The 21,688-nt window shown below is 44.4% G+C and overlaps 2 protein-coding genes across 61 annotated transcripts in view; one reads left to right on the plus strand and one right to left on the minus strand.

Moving 5' to 3' along the window:
• LOC118392006 (uncharacterized) lies at positions 1–11,306 on the plus strand. 11 transcript variants are annotated; one of them, XM_052459141.1, is made up of 9 exons: positions 481–1,151; positions 1,307–1,408; positions 5,796–5,972; positions 6,468–6,549; positions 6,774–6,808; positions 7,910–7,979; positions 8,065–8,136; positions 10,934–11,027; positions 11,136–11,306. In XM_052459141.1, the coding sequence occupies exons 3-8, from the start codon at positions 5,840–5,842 to the stop codon at positions 11,004–11,006; spliced, it is 465 nt and encodes a 154-aa protein (XP_052315101.1). In that variant the 5' UTR covers positions 481–1,151; positions 1,307–1,408; positions 5,796–5,839; the 3' UTR covers positions 11,007–11,027; positions 11,136–11,306. The 11 variants fall into 11 exon arrangements, 8 of the variants coding, with proteins under 8 accessions (XP_035639535.1, XP_035639516.1, XP_052315101.1 ...); XR_004827289.2 differs by lacking the exons at positions 481–1,151; positions 1,307–1,408 and adding exons at positions 3,546–3,715; positions 10,173–10,261 and having other exon boundaries at positions 8,065–8,166; positions 11,136–11,189; XR_004827291.2 differs by lacking the exons at positions 481–1,151; positions 1,307–1,408 and adding exons at positions 3,546–3,715; positions 10,173–10,261 and having other exon boundaries at positions 11,136–11,189.
• The window catches only part of LOC118392057 (5'-AMP-activated protein kinase catalytic subunit alpha-2-like), a 25,938-nt gene continuing 12,767 nt past the window's right edge, over positions 8,518–21,688 (minus strand). For 2 of the 50 annotated variants that reach the window (XM_052459167.1, XM_052459251.1), the window contains 8 exons: positions 19,130–19,182; positions 17,224–17,395; positions 16,895–17,057; positions 16,506–16,688; positions 16,073–16,228; positions 15,067–15,157; positions 14,455–14,756; positions 8,518–11,229 (listed from right to left, as the gene is read on the minus strand). In XM_052459167.1, coding sequence (XP_052315127.1) covers positions 14,500–14,756; positions 15,067–15,157; positions 16,073–16,228; positions 16,506–16,688; positions 16,895–17,057; positions 17,224–17,395; positions 19,130–19,182 — 1,075 coding nt within the window. In that variant the 3' untranslated portion in view covers positions 8,518–11,229; positions 14,455–14,499. The other 48 variants (XM_052459178.1, XM_052459197.1, XM_052459219.1 and 45 more) reach the window with 48 other exon arrangements.

Below are 21,688 nucleotides of genomic sequence, written 5' to 3' on the forward strand. Positions count from 1 at the left end.
ATATAACACATTAGATCTGGTAAAAGATCATTCAAAGAAAAAAACGTTTTTTTTGTTCCATCTTCTTTGAAATGCAACAGAAAGGCCATAATGTATATTTCCAGCCCAGGAGCGATTTAGATTTTGGCCACTAGATGGCAGCAGTGTATGTTCAAAGTTTAAGACTGATGCAATGAACCATTACATTTATGTTCAAAATTTTGTATCGAGACTGCCCAAATGTGCCTAATTGGTTTATTAAAAACTTTTCAAGTTCATAACTTTGCACTCTCCTCAAACAATAGCATGGTATTCTTTCACTGTAATAACTGCACTGTCCAATTTACAGTAGATAACTAAAATGTAAGCATTCTGCCTATATCAGATATGTCTATGTCCTGGGAAATATTGTTACTTACAACCTCATGATAATCGTATTAGCCTACGTTAGCTCAACCGTCCAGTGATCGCCCACTGATCCTGTAGAGGTTTTCATACATGTATCATATAGAGTGTGTGTGGCAGGCTTACAATGATGGCAACAAAAAACAACATCTGAGAGTGTGCTGACCCTGGTGCTCGAGGGGGTAAGCCTCTGGAGGTTGAATGTTTGAAGGGGTACGGGACTATACAAAGTTTGGGAACCACTGGTCTAGAATATTTAATATAGCTTTAGGCAACATGGTTCTAGGCCCAAATATTCTGTATCACTGCCATATTAATAGGCACACACAATAGGATGTAGACTATCACATCTGTAATTAGGCAACATGGTTCTGTTTGCCCAACACGGGTCATATTAGCAAAGTGTATAGCCTACCTTGGTAAACGGAGGGGGAAACAAGTTTAATGAGCATTTCATTGTGATTTGTCAACAATCGCGCTTCTATGGCACGAGCTGCGAGTAATGACACGCACGCACACCTGTCAGACAGCATTCCTTTTTGATGAAAGCTGTCAGAAAGTTAATCATGCACGATGCGTTGAAATGCCTTGCGCTCTCGACAGACACCACGATACCCGCTGGCTGACTGACCCGTTTAGCTGGACGGACCGTTTCTGCGATGTGAGCGTGAATAATTATATGAGAGCGAGAGAGATAATTCCACCTGACTCTCTTCCGAGACCGTCCACCCCTGAAGCTAAGGAAGCCATCCCGAGAGAGTGTAAAGGTATGTAGACTAGCCCAATCCTCTATTAGTTGATGACAACAGTAACATTACCGGTAGCCTCCTGGGCTGTTGCCACTGGAAAAAGTTATTCCGAGTTATTGCGTTGATTGTTTTGTGTAACTGCTTGGTGTAATGACGCTACATGAAATAACCAGAATGAGATGGCAGAAGCTGACACCTGGAGAAATACAAGAGCGGCGGAACAAGGCTACCCATAGCTGTCTCTCTGCCTGGTGGAATTACGCACGATGGATCAGGTAATACTTTTATCTGGTGTTATTACACTTTCAGTACTGGTCGCTTCTCATTGTCTCTCTCCCTTGCACGCACACAGCGCCGTCCCTGTATAGCGGAGACCGGGGTTGATTGTCTCACGGGTTGGTTGTCATAGTGCATAGTACTCCCACTCTACAGGGTGCTGTGTGATAATTTTAAAATTCAAATGTGTGAATTCTTTGAAAGAACTCATCCACCTGGACAATTCATGTCAGCATGACAAAACATTGAGGTGAGGGACATTTGTGTTTCAAAGTTTTTGGAGAGCGATTGGACATTGGGAAGAATGTTGATGCCTGGCCGACTATAAATAAACGATGTAGAACTGTAGCATTTCGAATGTAGCTATTCTACAAACATTTGTGAGACGTCTGGCAAATTGTCAAACAATGTCTTAAACTGCTTCTTCCCGAAGCATCATGTATACATCCGTTGGGCCGAGGTATATGTGCTATCTGGGTTTGTTGCCTCTCTCTCACAAACATATATTTTCTGTCACACACTCTCAATCTACAGATGCGTGTGCAAACACACGCATACACACACATTTACTCGAAACGTCATATGTTGTTCTCAAGGCATAAAATGCATAATGTTGTTGGGAATACCGTTCCATCAAAGAAAGGCGATTTCTAAGACTTTATAAACTGGGTGGTTCGAACCCTGAATGCTGATTGGCTGACAGCCATGGTATAGCAGAGCGTATACCATGGGTAGGACAAAACATTTATTTTTACTGCTCTAATTATGTTGGTAACCAGTTTATAAACATGTTGGGTCATGCCTAAGAACAACCCTAAGCTGTGGTATATTGGAGATATACCACACCCCCTCTGGCCTTATTGCATAAGTATACTATATTGCTTAATGTCCTGTTACAAAAGGAATAAACTAGTAGCAAACATTGTGACAACCAAACCTCCTCCTCACAGCCCTACAAACTGCCTTCCTTCCCTCAGCTCCACATCACACACACCCTCCAACTCGCACTCCCTACCGCGCAGTACTCGACCTTCCCTCCTCTCCTCCCTTCAGGGGCCGGGTGGCATCGCATCCAGAGTCATCGTCAAGAAGGTGAAGAGCAAAGACAAGGATGAGGGGAAGGTGAAATTACTAGGTAAAAAGAAGTCAGAGGTGAAGGCTGATAAAGAGAAGTCGGATGAAAGGATGAATGGAGGGAAAGATGTTGTAGAAGTAGCGATGAGGTCAGATCTGCTGGACCAGAAACAGAAGAAAGAAGCAGACCTGGCCATGAAGAACACAAAGGTGTCCCTGCTGTCCCCTGGGGGGTCTAAGGGGGGTAGTGTTGAGCTGGTAGACATGTCACCACCGCCTATAAACACAACAAAGAAGAAGGGTTTTCTGGGCATCGGGAAGTCAGTGAAAATAGGGAAGAAGAGGAAAGAGGGGAGAGTTGAGCTTCTTCCTTTCCCCATACTGGACATAGCCAGCCCAGACCTGGCTGACCCTGAACCTGTCATGCTTCTAACCACCTTCGGAACCCCGGCCCCCCCTGGTGATATACCTATACGTACCGTCATGATCCCACCTTCCCCAGCAGTACACATTGTTCACTTACCCCCTGCCTCTATACCTGCCTCAGTACTAGATTCCCCCTTACCCCTGGAGCTGACTCATAACCCAGTATTTACCCTGTTACCCCCCACCCTGAAACCTGCACCAGCAGCTGAAACCATTACAGTCGTTACACCACCTAACCCCATCCCAGTGATCCCTGACCCTCCTATCATTGATCACATCCCTGAAGCCCTCAGTCCTAAAACCCCAGCTGAAACCATCCCAGCCCCCACCCTGCCAGTATCAGTCCGCCCTACCCCTTCCCCTGTTACTGCCCCATTCAGCCCAATATCAGCTCCCCCAGTCACCCATATACTCCCTGCTGTCCCCTCCCCACCTACACTCTCTACCTACACCCCACCTCCACCTGTTATCGCCACTCCATCCCCACCCCCTGACCCTACCCCCTCTCCTCCTCCTCCCCCTACACCTCCAGCTGCTGATCTTGACCCTGAGTCTGTAGTAGTGGATATTGCTGTTATAGTCGAGACCTCTGCCTCTCCACTTCCCTCTCACACCCCCCCTCCCCCGGCTGGTGACCCCTCAGTCGCACCCCCATCCCTCCAGCCTGAGAGGCCCGTGGGGGTCCAGGAACGGCCACTCTCGGCCCTGTTGGCTCTAGGACGAGCAGAAGAGATGAGTCCACCAAAAAAAAGAGGATCAGAGATAATCTTCAATGCCCTGGAGAAAGCTAAGAGGACGCTCACCAGGTACACAATATACCTTCAATACATGCATATTAACACTATCCACCAGTCACTTTGGTTGAAAGAGTCCGATAAATGACCATATTGTTAACATTAACATAATAATAACTCCATTCCCCCCCCCAGCCCTCTTATGACCCCCATCCCCTCCAGACCTGTCATGCCCACCATAGAGGACCAAACCCCACCTCCCCACAGCCCTAGCCCCACCCCGGTGAAATCGCTACCTGAGCTCCCACCAATCGACTACGATGACCAGGCAGGGGCGGCGGCCCCTACACCCCTGATACCGGCCCTGGCATATATTATTATTATTATTATTATTATATAGGTTTACATATCTATGTGTGTGAATAGACGGGTACATCCCAGTTAGTTATTTTATTTAACCTTTATTTAACTAAGCAAATCCGTTAAGAACACACTGTTATTTACAGTGACGGCCTACCCTGGCCAATCCCTAACCCGGGTTATAATAGGTGCATAGTAGGAAATTCAAACTTGTAGTGTATTTGACTTTCAAAAAGTGTTCTAAAGCTTGTAATTTCCCATTTGAAATGTCAGACTTGATTTGTCCTCACGAAAAATGTATCCAACCCTACAAAAATGTCCACAAATAATAATTCACATTTCATGTTGCTTCAGGATTATTATCCTGCTGTAGAAAACTGGCTCAAATTAAGATCCTACATCTGTATATGTTATATGTGCAGTACCAGTCAAAGTTTGGACACACCTACCCATTCAAGGGTTTTTCATTATTTTTACTATTTTCTACTATGTAGAATAATAGTGAAGACATCAAAACTATAAAATAACACATGGAATCATGTAGTAACCAAAAAAGTGTTAAACAAATCGAAATACATTTGAGATTCTTCAAAGTAGCCACCCTTTGCCTTGAAGACAGCTTTGCACACTCTTGACATTCTCTTAACCAGCTTCATGAGGTAGTCACCTGGAATGCATTTCAATTAACAGGTGTGCCTTGTAAAAGTTGATTTGTGGAATTTATTTCCTCAATGCGTTTGAGCCAATCAGATGTGTTGTGACAAGGTAGGGGTGGTATACACAAGATAGCACTATTTGGTCAAAGACCAAGTCCATATTATGGCAAGAACAGATCAAATAAGCAACAAGAAATTACAGTCCATCATTACTTTAAGACATGAAGGTCAGTCAATCTGGAAAATTTCAAGAACTTTCAAGAAAGTTTCTTCAAGTGCAGTCTCAAAAATCATCAAGCGCTATGATGAAACTGGCTCTCATGAGGACCGACACAGGAAAGGAAGACCCAAAGTTACCTCTGCTGCAGAGGATAAGTTCATTAGAGTTTACCAGCCTCAGAAATTGCAGCACGAATAAAAGCTTCACAGAGTTCAAGTAACAGACACATCTCAACGTCAACTGTTCAGAGACCATGTGAATCAGGCCTTCATGGTCAATTGCTGCAAAGAAACCACTAATAAAGGACACCAATAAGAAGAGACTTGCTTGGGCCAAGAAACACGAGCAATGGACATTAATGTGGTTTATTTAGAAGGCACACTTAACCAGCATGGCTACCACGGCATTCTGCAGCGATACGCAATCCCATTTGGTTTGCGCTTAGTGGGATTATCATGTTTTTCAACAGGACAATGACCCAAAACACACCTCCAGGCTGTGTAACGGCTATTTGACAAAGGAGAGTGATGGAGTGCTGCATCAGATGACCTGGCCTCTACAATCTGCAGTCCACATGAGTTGGACTGCAGAGTGAAGGAAAATCAGCCAACAAGTGCTCAGCATATGTGGGAACTCCTTCAAGACTGTTGTAAAAGCATTCCTCATGAAGCTGGTTGAAAGAATGCCAAGAGTGTGCAAAGCTGCCATCAAGGCAAAGGGTGGCTATTTTGAAGAATCTAAAATATGTTTTGATTTGTTTAAACCATTTTGGTTACTACATTTTTCCATATGTTATTTCATAGTCTTGATGTCTTCACTATTATTCTACAATGTAGAAAATAGTACAAATTAAGAAAACCCCTTGAATGACTAAGTGTGTCCAAACCTTTGACTGGTACTGTATGTGTGTGTGTAGATGGCTACATCTCAGTGAGCGACGTGGAGCTGGACATTAAGGAGATGTTGGAAATGGGGAAGAGGGCTTCTCGGGCCATCAGCTGTAAAAACATTACCACTATGGTAGAACAGGGAGGAGGCGAGATGGACAGCAGGACATCCAATCACTACCCACTTCAGGAAGATACAGGCAGCTGTAAGTACTTCACTGATTACAGTCAATAATTTAGTGCACATTGTCACAAACTGGCTCGAAGTTCATAACAAAAGGGAGACAACGTGGAGACGAGGAATAACAAAATATATGTATTAAATAAAGTAAACTGAATACAATTAACAATGGTGTGTGTAATCAGTAGTGTAAGTGAGTGTTTGCATGCATAAATGTGATAATGCGGGGTGTTGAAAGGTGCCAAAGCAAACAAACAAAAGGCCACAAATACCACGACAAAATCTATAAAGGTGTCTGCATGGAGAGAGTCTCCTCCATGAATGGGGAAGTGGTGTATTTATCCTGGGACAGGCCCAGGTATGTCCCATGTCACTGATGACCCTCCCGGCTCCGCCCACTGGCATCCTAATAAGGAAAATGAGAGCAAAGAGAAAGAATACAGCAGACAGAGTGGGAGGGTCATCACAACATGCACACACCATATTGTGGATCCAAATAAACTCTGTGTTCTCCCGCCAGTCACAGATGACAGTGAGGAGTGGGCACATGATGATGATGATAAACCTCTCTCCTCCCTCATCGAGGAAGACTCCACAGAGAGGTCAGTCCATAACACAGAAATTCCAATATTGACTATTTTAACAGTGACATTTAGAAGTAGGGACTGTTAGAGTATATGTCCTTTAATTTTAAAAACTTTTAACAAATGGAGATTATGGAATATGTATAGACAAGGTTTATACTTGAGGGTGCTATGTCTGATTACAGCTGCATCCAAAATCCATGCAGGTTTAACCTATGAATGTTCTCCATTCTCTTCTACAGAGACCACATCCAAACAATGTCCATGCCAGAGATGGGTGAGTGAAACACCAGTCAAACCACACAATGATCTATCTAACTATCAATGAGCCGTGACTGGCCTAACTGTCACGTGTGCTCCTTCTCCGGCCTCTAGGTCACCAGGCTGCTCGTTATGGCGCCCACCTGTCACCAGCGTTATGATAATAACACTCACCTGGACTCCATCACCTCCTTGATTACCTGCCCTTTATATGTCACTCCCTTTGGTTTCTTCCCCAGTCGTCATTGTTCCTGTTTCATGTTGGTGATCTGTTCGTGTGTCTTGTTTTGTTCATTTATTTATTTATGAACCGGCTTCCCTCCCTGAACTTGCTTCCTGACTCTCAGCGTTACAGAATGACAACTCAACAAAGGGAAGCATCAGGGAGTGTTTTTTGGTGTTGGAGGTGATGAGTCAGGGTGTCCAAACCGGAGCTACCTGAGAGGCCGCTGGTTCCTCTGCCTCAGCTGGCCCGACGGGTTTCCATACCTCAGCTGGATCGATAGGCTCCCAAGCCTCAGCTGGCTCGACAGGCTGCCATGACTCAGCGGGTTTGATAGGCTCCCGTGCCTCGACCGAGGCAACCGGGGAGGTCTCAGCCGGCTCTCACGCCTCAACCGGTTCGTCAGGTTTCTTCGCCTCAGTGGAGGCGACCGGTCCGCTCTGGGTTCCCGGGATCGTCCCTTTGGTTGGCATCCTGCGGCTGGAGCCGGACACGCCGGCGAGGGGATACTGTCACGTATGCGCTCTCTCCGGCGCTCTAGGTCGTCATGCTCCCGCACCTCAGCCGGCTCCACAGGTTCCCGCGCCTAAGCAGAGGTGACCAGTCCACTCCTGATCCCTGGGATCATCTTGGTCGGTGTCTGCCCTTCATATGTCACTCCCTTTGGCTTATTCCCCAGTCATTGTTGCTGTTTCATGTCTGCGCTATTTGTGCTTTGTTCATTTATTAAATGTATTCACTCCCTGAACTTGCTTCCTGACTATCAGCGAACAGTTTTACACTAACCTTCCTTCAATTCCTGTTTTTCTTACATTTTTTTTGTTCCTTATGAAAGCCAAAGGTTTTAGTTACAACTATTGCTTGTTGGCTATTGTGTGCTTATTCTTCCTCCAGGAAGCAGAGAGCCTAGCATCCACAACCAGCACATACTCAGTGATGCCAGCATAGATGGCATTGACATGCAGTGAGTCACACACAGATAATGATTTTAATACTATTAACAATATTCTGTCCAATAGCCTCCATTCTGATGTCTGTCTATTCTGCAGGGCGAGACATGAAGCACTTCAGAAGCTGGCCACTTTCTTCCACAAACCAGTTGTAGAGGATCCCATCATGAGGTACACACGTGTGTGCGCACAGCGGTAAAGGTGAATGAGTGTTTCTCTAGGTAATACGGTCACCGTAACAACCCACCGCCACACAATCAGTCATGATGACTGTCAAATTCCACGTGACCATTTTAGTCATGATAATTGGGCCTCTCCAAGCTCTGCTGCTGCTGGTCATTAGTAGCCTACCAAACATGCTAACTGTCTGGTACTCTGCACTCTATTGTCCCTCTAATCACTTTAACATCAATGCAAATGTATTTGAAAATCTAATCAAACACTTCATGTGAGCACATGAGCTCAAGTTAAGCAACATTTCTATAGTCAATGCAATTGCATGAGAGTGAGAACAGAGTTGATGGCCTCTGTTAAAAATAATAGGATCCCATCAGCTTTCTATAGGCTAGGCCTATTATTTATTTCTTAACTTTCCTAATATTATACACATTGGTTCTCTTTACAACAGGAGTATAGCCTACCTGGCTGGCATGAAAATGAACCACTGGAAACATGTCCTACATTTGCTATTTAAGTGCATAGAATACTTTTTTTTGCTGCCACCGTTTTGAGACAGGTGCATGATAATGGTCATTCTAAATCAAAACTAATTTCACACGTATATGACAAGATAAAATAAAGAATAGTGTGATGGGTGACAATATTATACATTACCACTTGTGAATGATGCCCAGCTTAAGGTGAACAGCGCATTCTTTTCTTTTTGACTTTTTCAAATCATAGTCTCACACCTCATGTAGCCTAGCCCATAGGCCTATATGTTTTGATAAGGTTTCTATCACAACTGAAGTGGCCAAGTAACATCTTTAAAAAGAAGCACATTAATCCACTTTACAACGGGTGAGGAGCCTATGATGCATACGCAGTGAGTTAAGTTTAGGGAAGATCATTTTCACCATAATGCACCTTTATAATATAACCAATACATGCATAATCACATTTGTCATCACTTTTGAGTATGCTCACTTGAGTTTCTGCTAATGGAACATTCATGCTTATACAGTAGCCTACTGCCATGTGCGCACTGCTACACTTATGTAAAGAAATAGTCAAATAGTTTATCAAAATTTGAAGCTAAACGTTCTCACCTGTTGCATCAGGCTCATTGCTTAAATGTTTTTTTGATGCTAGTGGTTGTATTAATTTGGGCTCTATCATATTCCACAACTGTCCCAGGCGATGTTTGGAATATTTATTTCTCACACAGAATAAATTGGTCAACTTTTGTACTATGAGGGATTGTAGATTGACATAGGCTAGTGCTTTTGCTGTTTGTTAGGCCCACTTATTGTGTTGGCTGACAAAGTAAATGTGGACAGTTCTTCAAATATCTTCAATATGCACCTCGGAATTGGATAAGGATGCGAGCAGTTGAGTCCCTGATGTGTCTGTCTTCACTTGTAGCCTATGAGATCCAATCACATAACTGAGAGCCATGTGAGTGAGCGGTGCTTCAGCATGCAGCCGGGAGAAGGGAATTATAATGATTATATTCAAGGGCACAACTGCCGCAAAAGGCATGGATGTTTTTTTGGGGGGAGGCATTACGGCCACAGAAAGGGGATGCAGCTGAGAAATTGTGTATAGCTTGCGCAACAAACAAAGCAGAGCTCATGCCTTTCATGCAACTTTTTCCAAGTCATTAGTCTCATTATGCAGCCGTAGAATGTATTAAAAATCAACATGTAGCCCAACATTTCTTTCACAACTGATGTTACATAACTCAATGAAGCATATAGAAGGACCTGTTTCTTTAACTGCTCAACACAGAATACTTTCATGTGTGCACTCCCTCAAATCATCTTATTCAGCTATGTTCAACTGTATTATTCATACTATAAAATAATGCCATGGAATTCTAAGCGAATATTGTCTGCTACATTAACTAATGAAGCCCACAGCCATATGGAATAGCCAGATCAGGGCCTAACATAAGGACAACTCAGTGTGCTATTCTGTTCTTCTGAAATGGGCTACATTTTCTTCAGCAGCTGCTCTTCTCTTGTTTGTTTTTTTCTCTTCTCTAGTTACTCGACCAGCTCTGTCTCCCTCTAAGACCTGAAGAACCGTAACGCGCTATGGGTGGATTCTGTGTCCTACACATTCCACATATTAGGTATTGTCCTTGGGCTGGTTACCTAGACACAAATGATCCATTGTGCATGCCTTTCTTTAATAAAGATGTAGGATCTTCATTTGATCACCCTGTTGCAGGAGAACTCCTGTAATGCAAAAAAAAAGGCTTCTCAAGTTTAACTTCCACATTGACATTATTTGACTTGATTTAAAAATTCAACCAGTACAAAAATCTCCATGAATTATAATTCACATTTTCTTTTTCTGCAGGATTATTTTAAAATACTACATTTAATAGTCCCGAGGGGTTAGTCAGCTAACTTTCCTAAATATTCTGAAATAACCTTTTACTGTTTTAGAAAGATGAGCTTGAAGTTGGCATGGTCTAATTGACTCAATAAGAAAGCTGGGTCCAGGAAACCAGCTCATAATCGTTGAAAGAATGTTGTTGGAATTCACGAGTTCAATGAAAGGAATGAACTTTCTACCTTTGAATCTCACACTCAGTTGACAGTGGGAAAATACATGTAAAACATTGTTTAATTTCCAGGCCCTATGGACTTAAGGACAAGAGACAGTGTACCTGTAAATTGGATAGAAATAAATGCCACATTGTGTAATTTATCAGACAGGTTTTCTTGTCTTGGGTTGTGAATGTTATTGAGCTGTCACTGAGTGGGTGTGTCACAGGCATCTGTGTGTTTCTCTGTAGGTGTAAAGAGGAAACAGATATGGTGGTTCTTCCTCCTCCTGACCTGTATGCAGACATAATCAGTGACACTTAGTAGACTACAAACTACCTACAGGTGAGAAAGTTGCTTTACTTTACAGCTCCAATAGTCACCACTGAGCAGAACCGTTGATCAGTTATTAAGGCATTGATGACGCCTGGATCTTCTCTCTCCTATGAGCAGCTGGTGAACACGGGAAGAACGGCAAGCTGGTACGTCTGTCATCGCCATGGCAATCACTCAGATGACGGAGGCTTGTAGAATCTGTCTGGACAACCTGCAATCGGATGGACTATTTCTGTTATTGTTTAGGCTGGGATTCAATCTGAGCACTCTAGTCGACAATGCAGCCTTAAGGTAACCGTGTTCAGAGATGGCATTCAAGATAAATGCTGCAGTTGTCGGCAATTACCTTTCAATTTGAAATGACTGTTAAATGTCAAGGACGCTATATAGCGCGGTTTTGGATTGAATCTCTTGTATTGATGTCCGTCCAGGGTTATGGAGGGCATTATACGACACCATAACATTGGTTGAGGTTCCACTGTATCTTTACAAGTGTCTACGTTGGAAATTGCTACGACAACTCACTGTATCCAGCTATTTATGTGTCTCAAATGACACCCTATTCCGTGTGTAATAAACTAAGTGACAGAGGGTTAGCCACATAGGGCTCAGTCAAATGTAGTGCACTACACAGGGAATAGTATGCCTGCCATATGAGACTTGTCTTATGGGAAATTCACTGGGAATAAAAAAAATAAGTATTAAAGAGATGTAACATTTAGCCTCCAGCTCTGCTAGTTGTGATCTGGTGATTCATAAACTCAAAGCGGCGGTCTACTGTATAGGTCAGTTTGTGTTTGACAAATTCTCAGTAAAGTGCAAATCAGAACACCATGCAGTGCATGCAACACAGACTGAGGGAGAGGTACATTTCACTGTGTGACAGTGACAACACACCTTAACCCTTAATGGTAGAGTGGATGTGTGTAAATATCTTCCCCTTGTATGAGCAGAGAACAGGGGTGTTGCTGTGGGTAATTGCATGAGTCTTGCAGCATGGAGCAGAGTTTCTCCCTGGCCCTGTAGTGGCTACAGTCTTTATTTAACTAGGCAAGTCGGTTAAGAACAACTTCTTATTTTACAATGACAGCCTACCCCGAATGACGCTGGGCCAATTGTGCACCGCCCTATGGGACTCCCGATCACGGCCAGTTGTGGGATACAGCCCGAGATCAAACCAGGCTCTGTAGTAACATCACTCTATAGCAGTGTTTCCCCTATTGGATGCGTGTTTAGTTTTTTGCCTTAGCACTACACAGCTGATTCAGATGTTTAGCGCTAGGGCAAAACTAAATGTGCTCCCTTTTGGGTCCCCAGGACCGAGTTTGGGAAACACTGCTCTATCTAATATAGATAGGTCTGGGTTCCGTATTGAATGTATAGTCTCATACAGAGAGAACAGACTGCACTCACTGCTACTTAGGATAGAAGAGAGGTTTAGTATATTTTCTCTGTGGCTCAAAACACACTAACAGATCACCTTCATGGTACCAGAACACAACACACACTAGCATGAATCAGATCAGCCAGAGCCCAGTCCTCACTGGCTCGAACAGGACAGACAGGACTTGAAGACTGTAAACCACCGGGCAAATAGTAAAGGGAGATTTGTTCCATTTTATAAACTGGGTGGTTCGAGCCCTGAATGCTGATTGGCTGATATGTTATATCAGACCGTATATCATGAGTATGATAACATGTATTTTTACTAGCAAAAAGGCGCCTCGGGGGTTTGTGGTATATGGCCAATATACCACGGCTAAGGGCTGTATCCAGGCACTCCGCGCTGCAGAACAGTCCTTTGGCCATATACCACACCTCATGCGTATTGCTTAAATAAAGACCAGAGAGCTATATATGCAATAATTTCATACAACTTCTAATCAGTCAGTGATCTCGCATATCTATTATCTCTCCCCCTCTCTTGCTCTACCTATAGTTATATTAGTCAGATCTCAAATCTCTTTATTTATCCATTATCTTACCAGGTAAGTTGACTGACAACACGTTCTCATTTGCAGCAACAACCTGGGGAATAGTTACAGGGGAGAGGAGGGGGATTAATGAGCCAATTGTAAACTGGGGATTATTAGGTGACCGTGATGGTTTAAGGGCCAGATTAGGAATTTAGCCAGGACACCAGGGTTAACATCCCTACTCTTACGATAAGTGCCATGGGATCTTTAATGACCTCAGAGTCAGGACACCCGTTTAACGTCCCATCCGAACATCGGCACCCTATACAGGGTAGTGTGCCCAATTGGGATATTTATTTTTTTAGACCAGAGGAAAGAGTGCCTACTACTGGCCCTACAACACCACTTCCAGCAGCATCTGGTCTCCCATCCAGGGACTGACCAGGACCAACCCTGCTTAGCTTCAGAAGCAAGCCAGCAGTGGTATGCAGGGTAGTATGCTGCTGACTGATTATTGACAAACTACAGTATGTCTTCTCCTCCTGACCAATGGCAAGCTCCGGTCTGTCACTCCTTTACACACACACACGTATGGTTTCCATTCTGTTTCTACAAACAAAACATTGCCACCAAGCTAGAAGCAACATTTGTGTTTTTAAGGCACCTAGAGAAAGTTCCGTGCCGTAGAGTCCTCGGAGGCTCGCTACAGACACACTTCCCTCCCTCCGTCCGGTAGCCACGTTAGCATCAATGCCAACTAATCCACTGAACAATATTGCCAGTCAGCTAGCCTCCTCTCTACGACCTCATCACCTAAAATCTCTTCAAACATCAGCAGTGCTTCAATAACCAGTAACCACACACAGCCTTTAAAACAATCTCTAAAAATAAATAAAATAATATATTCCTCTACTCAACATCATCTACTCAAAATGATAGTAATATAAATATATGATATGGGTAAAAATCTGTGTCATTATAAAAACCATTTAAAATAAAACTTTAAATGTGTAACCTAACATAGTAGGCATAAGAAAACGTCTTAGCGGAGTTCACACAACCGGTTTTCAGCGGAAAAGAAAGCTAAGCTGAATTAACTGTATCCCTGAAAACCGGATGCATAAAATTGTTTGCAATTCTGTTATGGTGATGGCTGTTCCACAGCTGATTGGAGGTTGAGAGTAATGTGGGAGGAGCTGCCCATCTTTATACAGTCTCTGGGATAAAGTAGATTTGACCTAACGTGACCCTGCCCCAGCAAGTTTGATCTCTAACCCCTAACCTTTCCCATGGCAAGACTGGCTCTCGACAGACTGGAAGCCTAACCACAGATCTAGAATCAGTTTCCCATGCCCAGCCTAAACCTATAACTTAGGGAGGTAACAACACACAACTGACCCTAGATATGTGGTTAGGCGGACAGTTCTCTACTAAACTTAGGCCAGGATCACACCGATATCAAACTGTCTAACTACAAGGCTCAGGGCAGGCTTCTGTTTTAGAGGTTATGCAAGTAGGACCTGGAGTTTTCCTGACTTCACGTTATCCAGCGGAGTTAACCTTCTCTAGCGGGCCAGTGTGGTGATGAGACTGGCACACATCTCAAAGAAGTCCATGGTGTGGCTGCCCTGGCGCGGGGTGGAGGTGATGAGGGCAGCGCTGGAGCACAGCGACACAGGCAGGGAGGAGCTGAGCTGGGGGAGATCCACAGCAGGTAAGGCTGAGTCCACACTGAGTCTGGGTCTATGGAGCCCTGCAGTGGAGCCTGACCTCTGAGGGGTGGAAGAACCTGACTTAAACCCTACTGCCTCCATGATGTCATCTGGAGAGGGGGAAAGGAGCAGTAAGGAGAGGAAAGGTTAGTGTTTGTTTTTGTAGCTACTCATCTGTACTCAATTGTTGTACAATTGTAATAAGAGAAATCTAAATGCTGTTGTTACACACCAAAGCAAACTGTCCTTAGATACCTGGGTAAACCATAGTAACTGTACTTTTTAAACTTATTAGAAAGAGATCTAAATGCTGTTTCAAATAAGTTTAAAAAGTACAGTTACTACAGTTTACCCAGGTATCTAAGGACAGTTTGCTTTGGTGTATATTATAACATATGTCATGTTATAGAGCTGTCGTACCATCGATGCTCTTGAAGTCCAGCAGGTAGGATCTGTTGTCCACCTGGTACAGCTGGAGACTCATCTTCACCAGGTTGCCTGTTACTGGGTTCTTACTCCGAACACGCAGGTGGTACGTTCAGGTGGTACAAGTTCACACACAACACGCACACACACCTTAGCAATACACACACACAACACGCACCTTAACATGTACCATATACACACAACGCACACTTACACACAACACGCACATGTACCATATACACACACACACGCACACACACCTTAACATGCCACACACACCACGCACACACACCTTAACATGTACCATATACACACACACAACACGCACACACACCTTAACATGTACCATATACACACACAACACGCACACACACCTTAACATGTACCATATACACACACAACACGCACACACACCTTAGCATGTACCATATACACACACACACACACACGCACACACACCTTAGCATGTACCATATACATACACACACACACACAACACACACACACGCACACACACCTTAGCATGTACCATATATACCACACGCATACACACACACACACCTTACACGCACACACACCTGAGCATGTACCATATACACACACACACAACACATGCACACACACCGCGCCTCACCTTCCAGCATGTACCTATACCCACCTCAGCCATGATGTCAACACGCACACACACCAGGTGCCATGTATCCATATAGGGCACACACAACACACCATTAACATGTACCATATACACACACACACAACACGCACACACACCTTAACATGTACCATATACACACACAACACACCTTAACATGTACCATATACACACACAACACACCTTAACATGTACCATATACACACACAACACACCTTAACATGTACCATATACACACACAACACACCTTAACATGTACCATATACACACACAACACACCTTAACATGTACCATATACACACACACAACACACCTTAACATGTACCATATACACACACCGCGCCTCACCTTCCAGTCATACTGTAGCTGTCTCATAGCCCTGTAGACCTCAGCCATGATGTCATAGGGTCTGCTCTGACTCCTGATGCCCAGGTGCCACTTGGCTTTCTTCACTGCCAGGGGTTTGGCTCTAGTGGTGTTGAGGGCATCCAGCGGGCAGCGTGCCTGCAGACAGAGAGAGGAGAGAATCTTTCATTTTCCTCAACAAGCAGCAACAAATACATGAGGACAAGGAAACTGCACGCAAATATACTATACTGCCAATGTTGCATTTACATTCCAACAGTGTTGTTTTTTTAGTGCTAGACTGGTATTACAGAAGAAGCACTTCGTCAAGTGTTTACACTTTAGAGGTATTGTATCTGATTTTATATAAACATTACAGACACGACGATAGTCGGTTTAATTAGTTCATAAAATAGAACCAGGTACAGCTGCTTGCCTTAGGGCTGTCTATCAGCAGGGGGGGCATCCTCTCTGGGTGTGGTTTGACCCTGGGAGGCAGGGGCATGCCATCCTCCATGAAGGAGCCCTGGGGAGGGCTGGAGGCCAGGTAGAACTCACTGGCCTGAGTCATGATACGAAGGTTATCTATAATCAGATGGTATGCTACCGCCAGCTGGTCCTGGGGAGAGAGAGAGAGAGAGAGAGAGAGAGAGAAGGAGAATGAGAGAGGGAAGGAGAGGAGAGAGGGAAAGAGAGGAAGAGAGCAAGAAAAAGGAGGGAGAGGGGTGGGAGGGAGAGAGAGGAGAGTTGAGGAAGAGAGGGGGAGTGTGTTTGTCTGTGTACTGTATGACTAAGCATGTGTGTGTGCACATGTCCAGTATGTACCTGGGGGTCTCCGCTGTACAGGCTGGACATCACCTCAGACTCGGTGCTCTCAAACTTGTCGCACACCTCCCTGATGGCCTCCTCGTCCAGAACCGTGGAGTCATAAGACAGGTCCTCAGGAAACAGGTAGCCTGGCAGGTCCTGCTTAAACCACTCATGTTCCCTACACACACACACACAAAATAACAGTTACTGTCCATGATTCTTCTATTCTTTCACTCTGGACCAACCTTGAACCACCACAAACCAGCATGTGGCTAGGTTTGCCAGTTTTATCCCATTAAAAACCTCAGCATCATCAGTAGGGAAGGTTAGAGGTCAGGTGTTACCTAATGTCTTTAATGGTGGCTCTCTTCAATGGGTCGACCTGCAGCATGAGCAGCAGCAGGGAGGCGACGGGGCGAGTGAGGTATTCTGGCATATAGAACACGCCCCCTCTGATCTTCTTAAACAGCGTGGGAACATGTTCATCCTCAAAGGGTAGAGTCCCACACAGCAACGCATACAGGATCACACCACAGTTCCATATATCACTCAAGCATATAACCTGTTACCAAAGCAACGCATAGGATCACACCACAGCTCCATATATCCACTTCAGGGCCAGCCTGTTACCAAAGCAACACATACAGGATCACACCACAGCTCCATATATCCACTTCAGGGCCAGCATATAACCTGTTACCAAAGCAACGCATACAGGATCACACCACAGCTCCATATATCCACTTCAGGGCCAGCATATAACCTGTTACCAAAGCAACGCATACAGGATCACACCACAGCTCCATATATCCACTTCAGGGCCAGCATATAACCCATTACCAAAGCAACACATACAGGATCACACCACAGCTCCATATATCCACTTCAGGGCCAGCATATAACCTGTTACCAAAGCAACGCATACAGGATCACACCACAGCTCCATATATCCACTTCAGGGCCAGCATATAACCTGTTACCAAAGCAACGCATACAGGATCACACCACAGCTCCATATATCCACTTCAGGGCCAGCATATAACCTGTTACCAAAGCAACGCATACAGGATCACACCACAGCTCCATATATCCACTTCAGGGCCAGCATATAACCTGTTACCAAAGCAACGCATACAGGATCACACCACAGCTCCATATATCCACTTCAGGGCCAGCATATAACCTGTTACCAAAGCAACACATACAGGATCACACCACAGCTCCATATATCCACTTCAGGGCCAGCATATAACCCATTACCAAAGCAACACATACAGGATCACACCACAGCTCCATATATCCACTTCAGGGCCAGCATATAACCTGTTACCAAAGCAACACATACAGGATCACACCACAGCTCCATATATCCACTTCAGGGCCAGCATATAACCTGTTACCAAAGCAACGCATACAGGATCACACCACAGCTCCATATATCCACTTCAGGGCCAGCATATAACCTGTTACCAAAGCAACGCATACAGGATCACACCACAGCTCCATATATCCACTTCAGGGCCAGCATATAACCTGTTACCAAAGCAACACATACAGGATCACACCACAGCTCCATATATCCACTTCAGGGCCAGCATATAACCTGTTACCAAAGCAACGCATACAGGATCACACCACAGCTCCATATATCCACTTCAGGGCCAGCATATAACCTGTTACCAAAGCAACGCATACAGGATCACACCACAGCTCCATATATCCACTTCAGGGCCAGCATATAACCTGTTACCAAAGCAACGCATACAGGATCACACCACAGCTCCATATATCCACTTCAGGGCCAGCATATAACCTGTTACCAAAGCAACACATACAGGATCACACCACAGCTCCATATATCCACTTCAGGGCCAGCATATAACCTGTTACCAAAGCAACGCATACAGGATCACACCACAGCTCCATATATCCACTTCAGGGCCAGCATATAACCCATTACCAAAGCAACACATACAGGATCACACCACAGCTCCATATATCCACTTCAGGGCCAGCATATAACCTGTTACCAAAGCAACGCATACAGGATCACACCACAGCTCCATATATCCACTTCAGGGCCAGCATATAACCTGTTACCAAAGCAACGCATACAGGATCACACCACAGCTCCATATATCCACTTCAGGGCCAGCATATAACCCATTACCAAAGCAACGCATACAGGATCACACCACAGCTCCATATATCCACTTCAGGGCCAGCATATAACCCGTTACCAAAGCAACACATACAGGATCACACCACAGCTCCATATATCCACTTCAGGGCCAGCATATAACCTGTTACCAAAGCAACGCATACAGGATCACACCACAGCTCCATATATCCACTTCAGGGCCAGCATATAACCTGTTACCAAAGCAACGCATACAGGATCACACCACAGCTCCATATATCCACTTCAGGGCCAGCATATAACCCATTACCAAAGCAACGCATACAGGATCACACCACAGCTCCATATATCCACTTCAGGGCCAGCATATAACCTGTTCCCAAAGCAACGCATACAGGATCACACCACAGCTCCATATATCCACTTCAGGGCCAGCATATAACCTGTTACCAAAGCAACACATACAGGATCACACCACAGCTCCATATATCCACTTCAGGGCCAGCTTATAACCTGTTACCAAAGCAACACATACAGGATCACACCACAGCTCCATATATCCACTTCAGGGCCAGCTTATAACCTGTTACCAAAGCAACACATACAGGATCACACCACAGCTCCATATATCCACTTCAGGGCCAGCATATAACCTGTTACCAAAGCAACACATACAGGATCACACCACAACATCCTACAGCAACCATACTCAATTGGCAGACCGCGGGGTCCAGATCCGAACCCGGAATTGTTATTTGCCTGTGCTACAGACGGCATATCGGTCTAGTAATACTGGACTAGTAAAGGCCCAGTGCACTACTTTTGTGATAAAAAAGAAAAAAAAAAATATATATATATATATATATATATATTCACATTGTTCAGGGGTGTGCTCAGCACCACTACTTCACGTGGCTATGGCGCCATTTCTTGGTTACAAAAATTCTAATAGTTCGCCTAATTTCAATATATGTGACAAAACAACTCATCCAACTCATCATCAAGCTGGAGGCCCTGGGCCTCAACCCCGCCCTGTGCAATTGGATCCTTGACTTTCTGATGGGCCGCCCCGATGTGGTGAAGGTAGGAAACAACATCTCCACCTCGCTGACCCTCAACACTGGGGCCCCACACAGGTGCGTGCTCAGTCCCCTCCTGTACTCCCTGTTCACCCACAACTCCAACTCAATCATCAAGTTTGCAGACGACAACAGTAGTGGGCTTGATTACCAACAATGAAGAGACAGCCTACAGGGAGGAGGTGAGGGGCCCTCGGAGTGTGGTGCTGGGAAAACAACCTCTCACTCAATGTCAACAAAACAAAGGAGATGATCATCGACTTCAGGAAACAGCAGAGGGAGCACCCCCCTATCCACATCGACGGGATAGTAGTGGAGAAAGTTCCACCCACAGGACGCTGAAGAAACTCTGCTTGTCATCAAAAACCCTGACTAACTTTTACGGATCCACAATCGAGAGCATCCTGTCGGTCTGTATCACCGCCTCGTATTGCAACTGCACTGTCCTCAACCGCCAGGCTTTCTAAGAGGGTGGTGCGGTCTGCACAACACATCACTGGGGGCAAACTACCTGCCCTCCAGGACACCTACAGCACAGGGAGGCAAAAAAGATCATCAAGGACAACAACCACCCGAGCTACTGCCTGTTCACCCCGGTAACATCCAGAAGGCGAGGTCAGTACAGGTGCATCAAAGCTGGAACCGAGAGACTGAAGAACAGCTATCTCAAGGCCATCAGACTGCTAAACAGCAATCACTAACTCAGAGGCTGCTGCCTACATGGAGACCCAATCACTGGCCACTTTAACAAATGGATCACTAGTCACTTTAAACAATGGCACTTTAAATAAAGCCACTTTAATAATGTTTACATATCTTACATTACTCATCTCATATGTATATACTGTATTTTATACCATCTATTGCACCTTGCCTATGCTGTTTGGCCATCGCTCATCCATATATTTATATGTACATATTCTCATTCAACCCTTCTAGATGTGTGTATTAGGTAGTTGTTGGAATTGTTAGATTACTTGTTAGATATTACTGCAATGTCGAAACCAGAAGCACAAACATTTCGCTACACTCGCATTAACATCTGCTAACCATGTGTATGTGACAAACCATTTGATTTCACTTGAACAAGCATGTATAGTGTAGAGAATCATTGTACCATCTAAACCGTTGTGAAATATATTTTCCATAACCAAAACTATTGTACTTCAGCTGTTTGAAGCTGGTGTACAAAACTGAAAGTAAAAGACTCAAAAACTAAACTTAAGAAAGGGAAGCATAGAAATAGAGCACATAGAAATATAGAAGGTAGATCTGTTCTATGTAAATTTGATCAGGTCACCCAAAACGTTACATATTGCAGCTTTAAGGAACTCGGTCAAGTTGTAATAGTAGAATGCAGAAGGTGCCATTTCTAAATTTGGTAGTGCATTAGCAGCTTGTATTATATGAACACGCATAAAACATGGCAAAATGTGTCAAATTGCATGAAAATAGCTTTAAACTACAACTTTTCAGTCTCCCAACAAGAAAGGTCTGAACAGTTTGTGTCATGGACAGTACGCGTGTATGTGTGTTAGAAATAGACATGGTGCAGGTAGCTGAGGGTCCGATTATTCCTGGAGAGATCAG

The sequence above is a fragment of the Oncorhynchus keta genome, chromosome 1, assembly GCF_023373465.1.
Source record: "Oncorhynchus keta strain PuntledgeMale-10-30-2019 chromosome 1, Oket_V2, whole genome shotgun sequence".
Classification (NCBI taxonomy): Eukaryota; Metazoa; Chordata; class Actinopteri; order Salmoniformes; family Salmonidae; genus Oncorhynchus; species Oncorhynchus keta.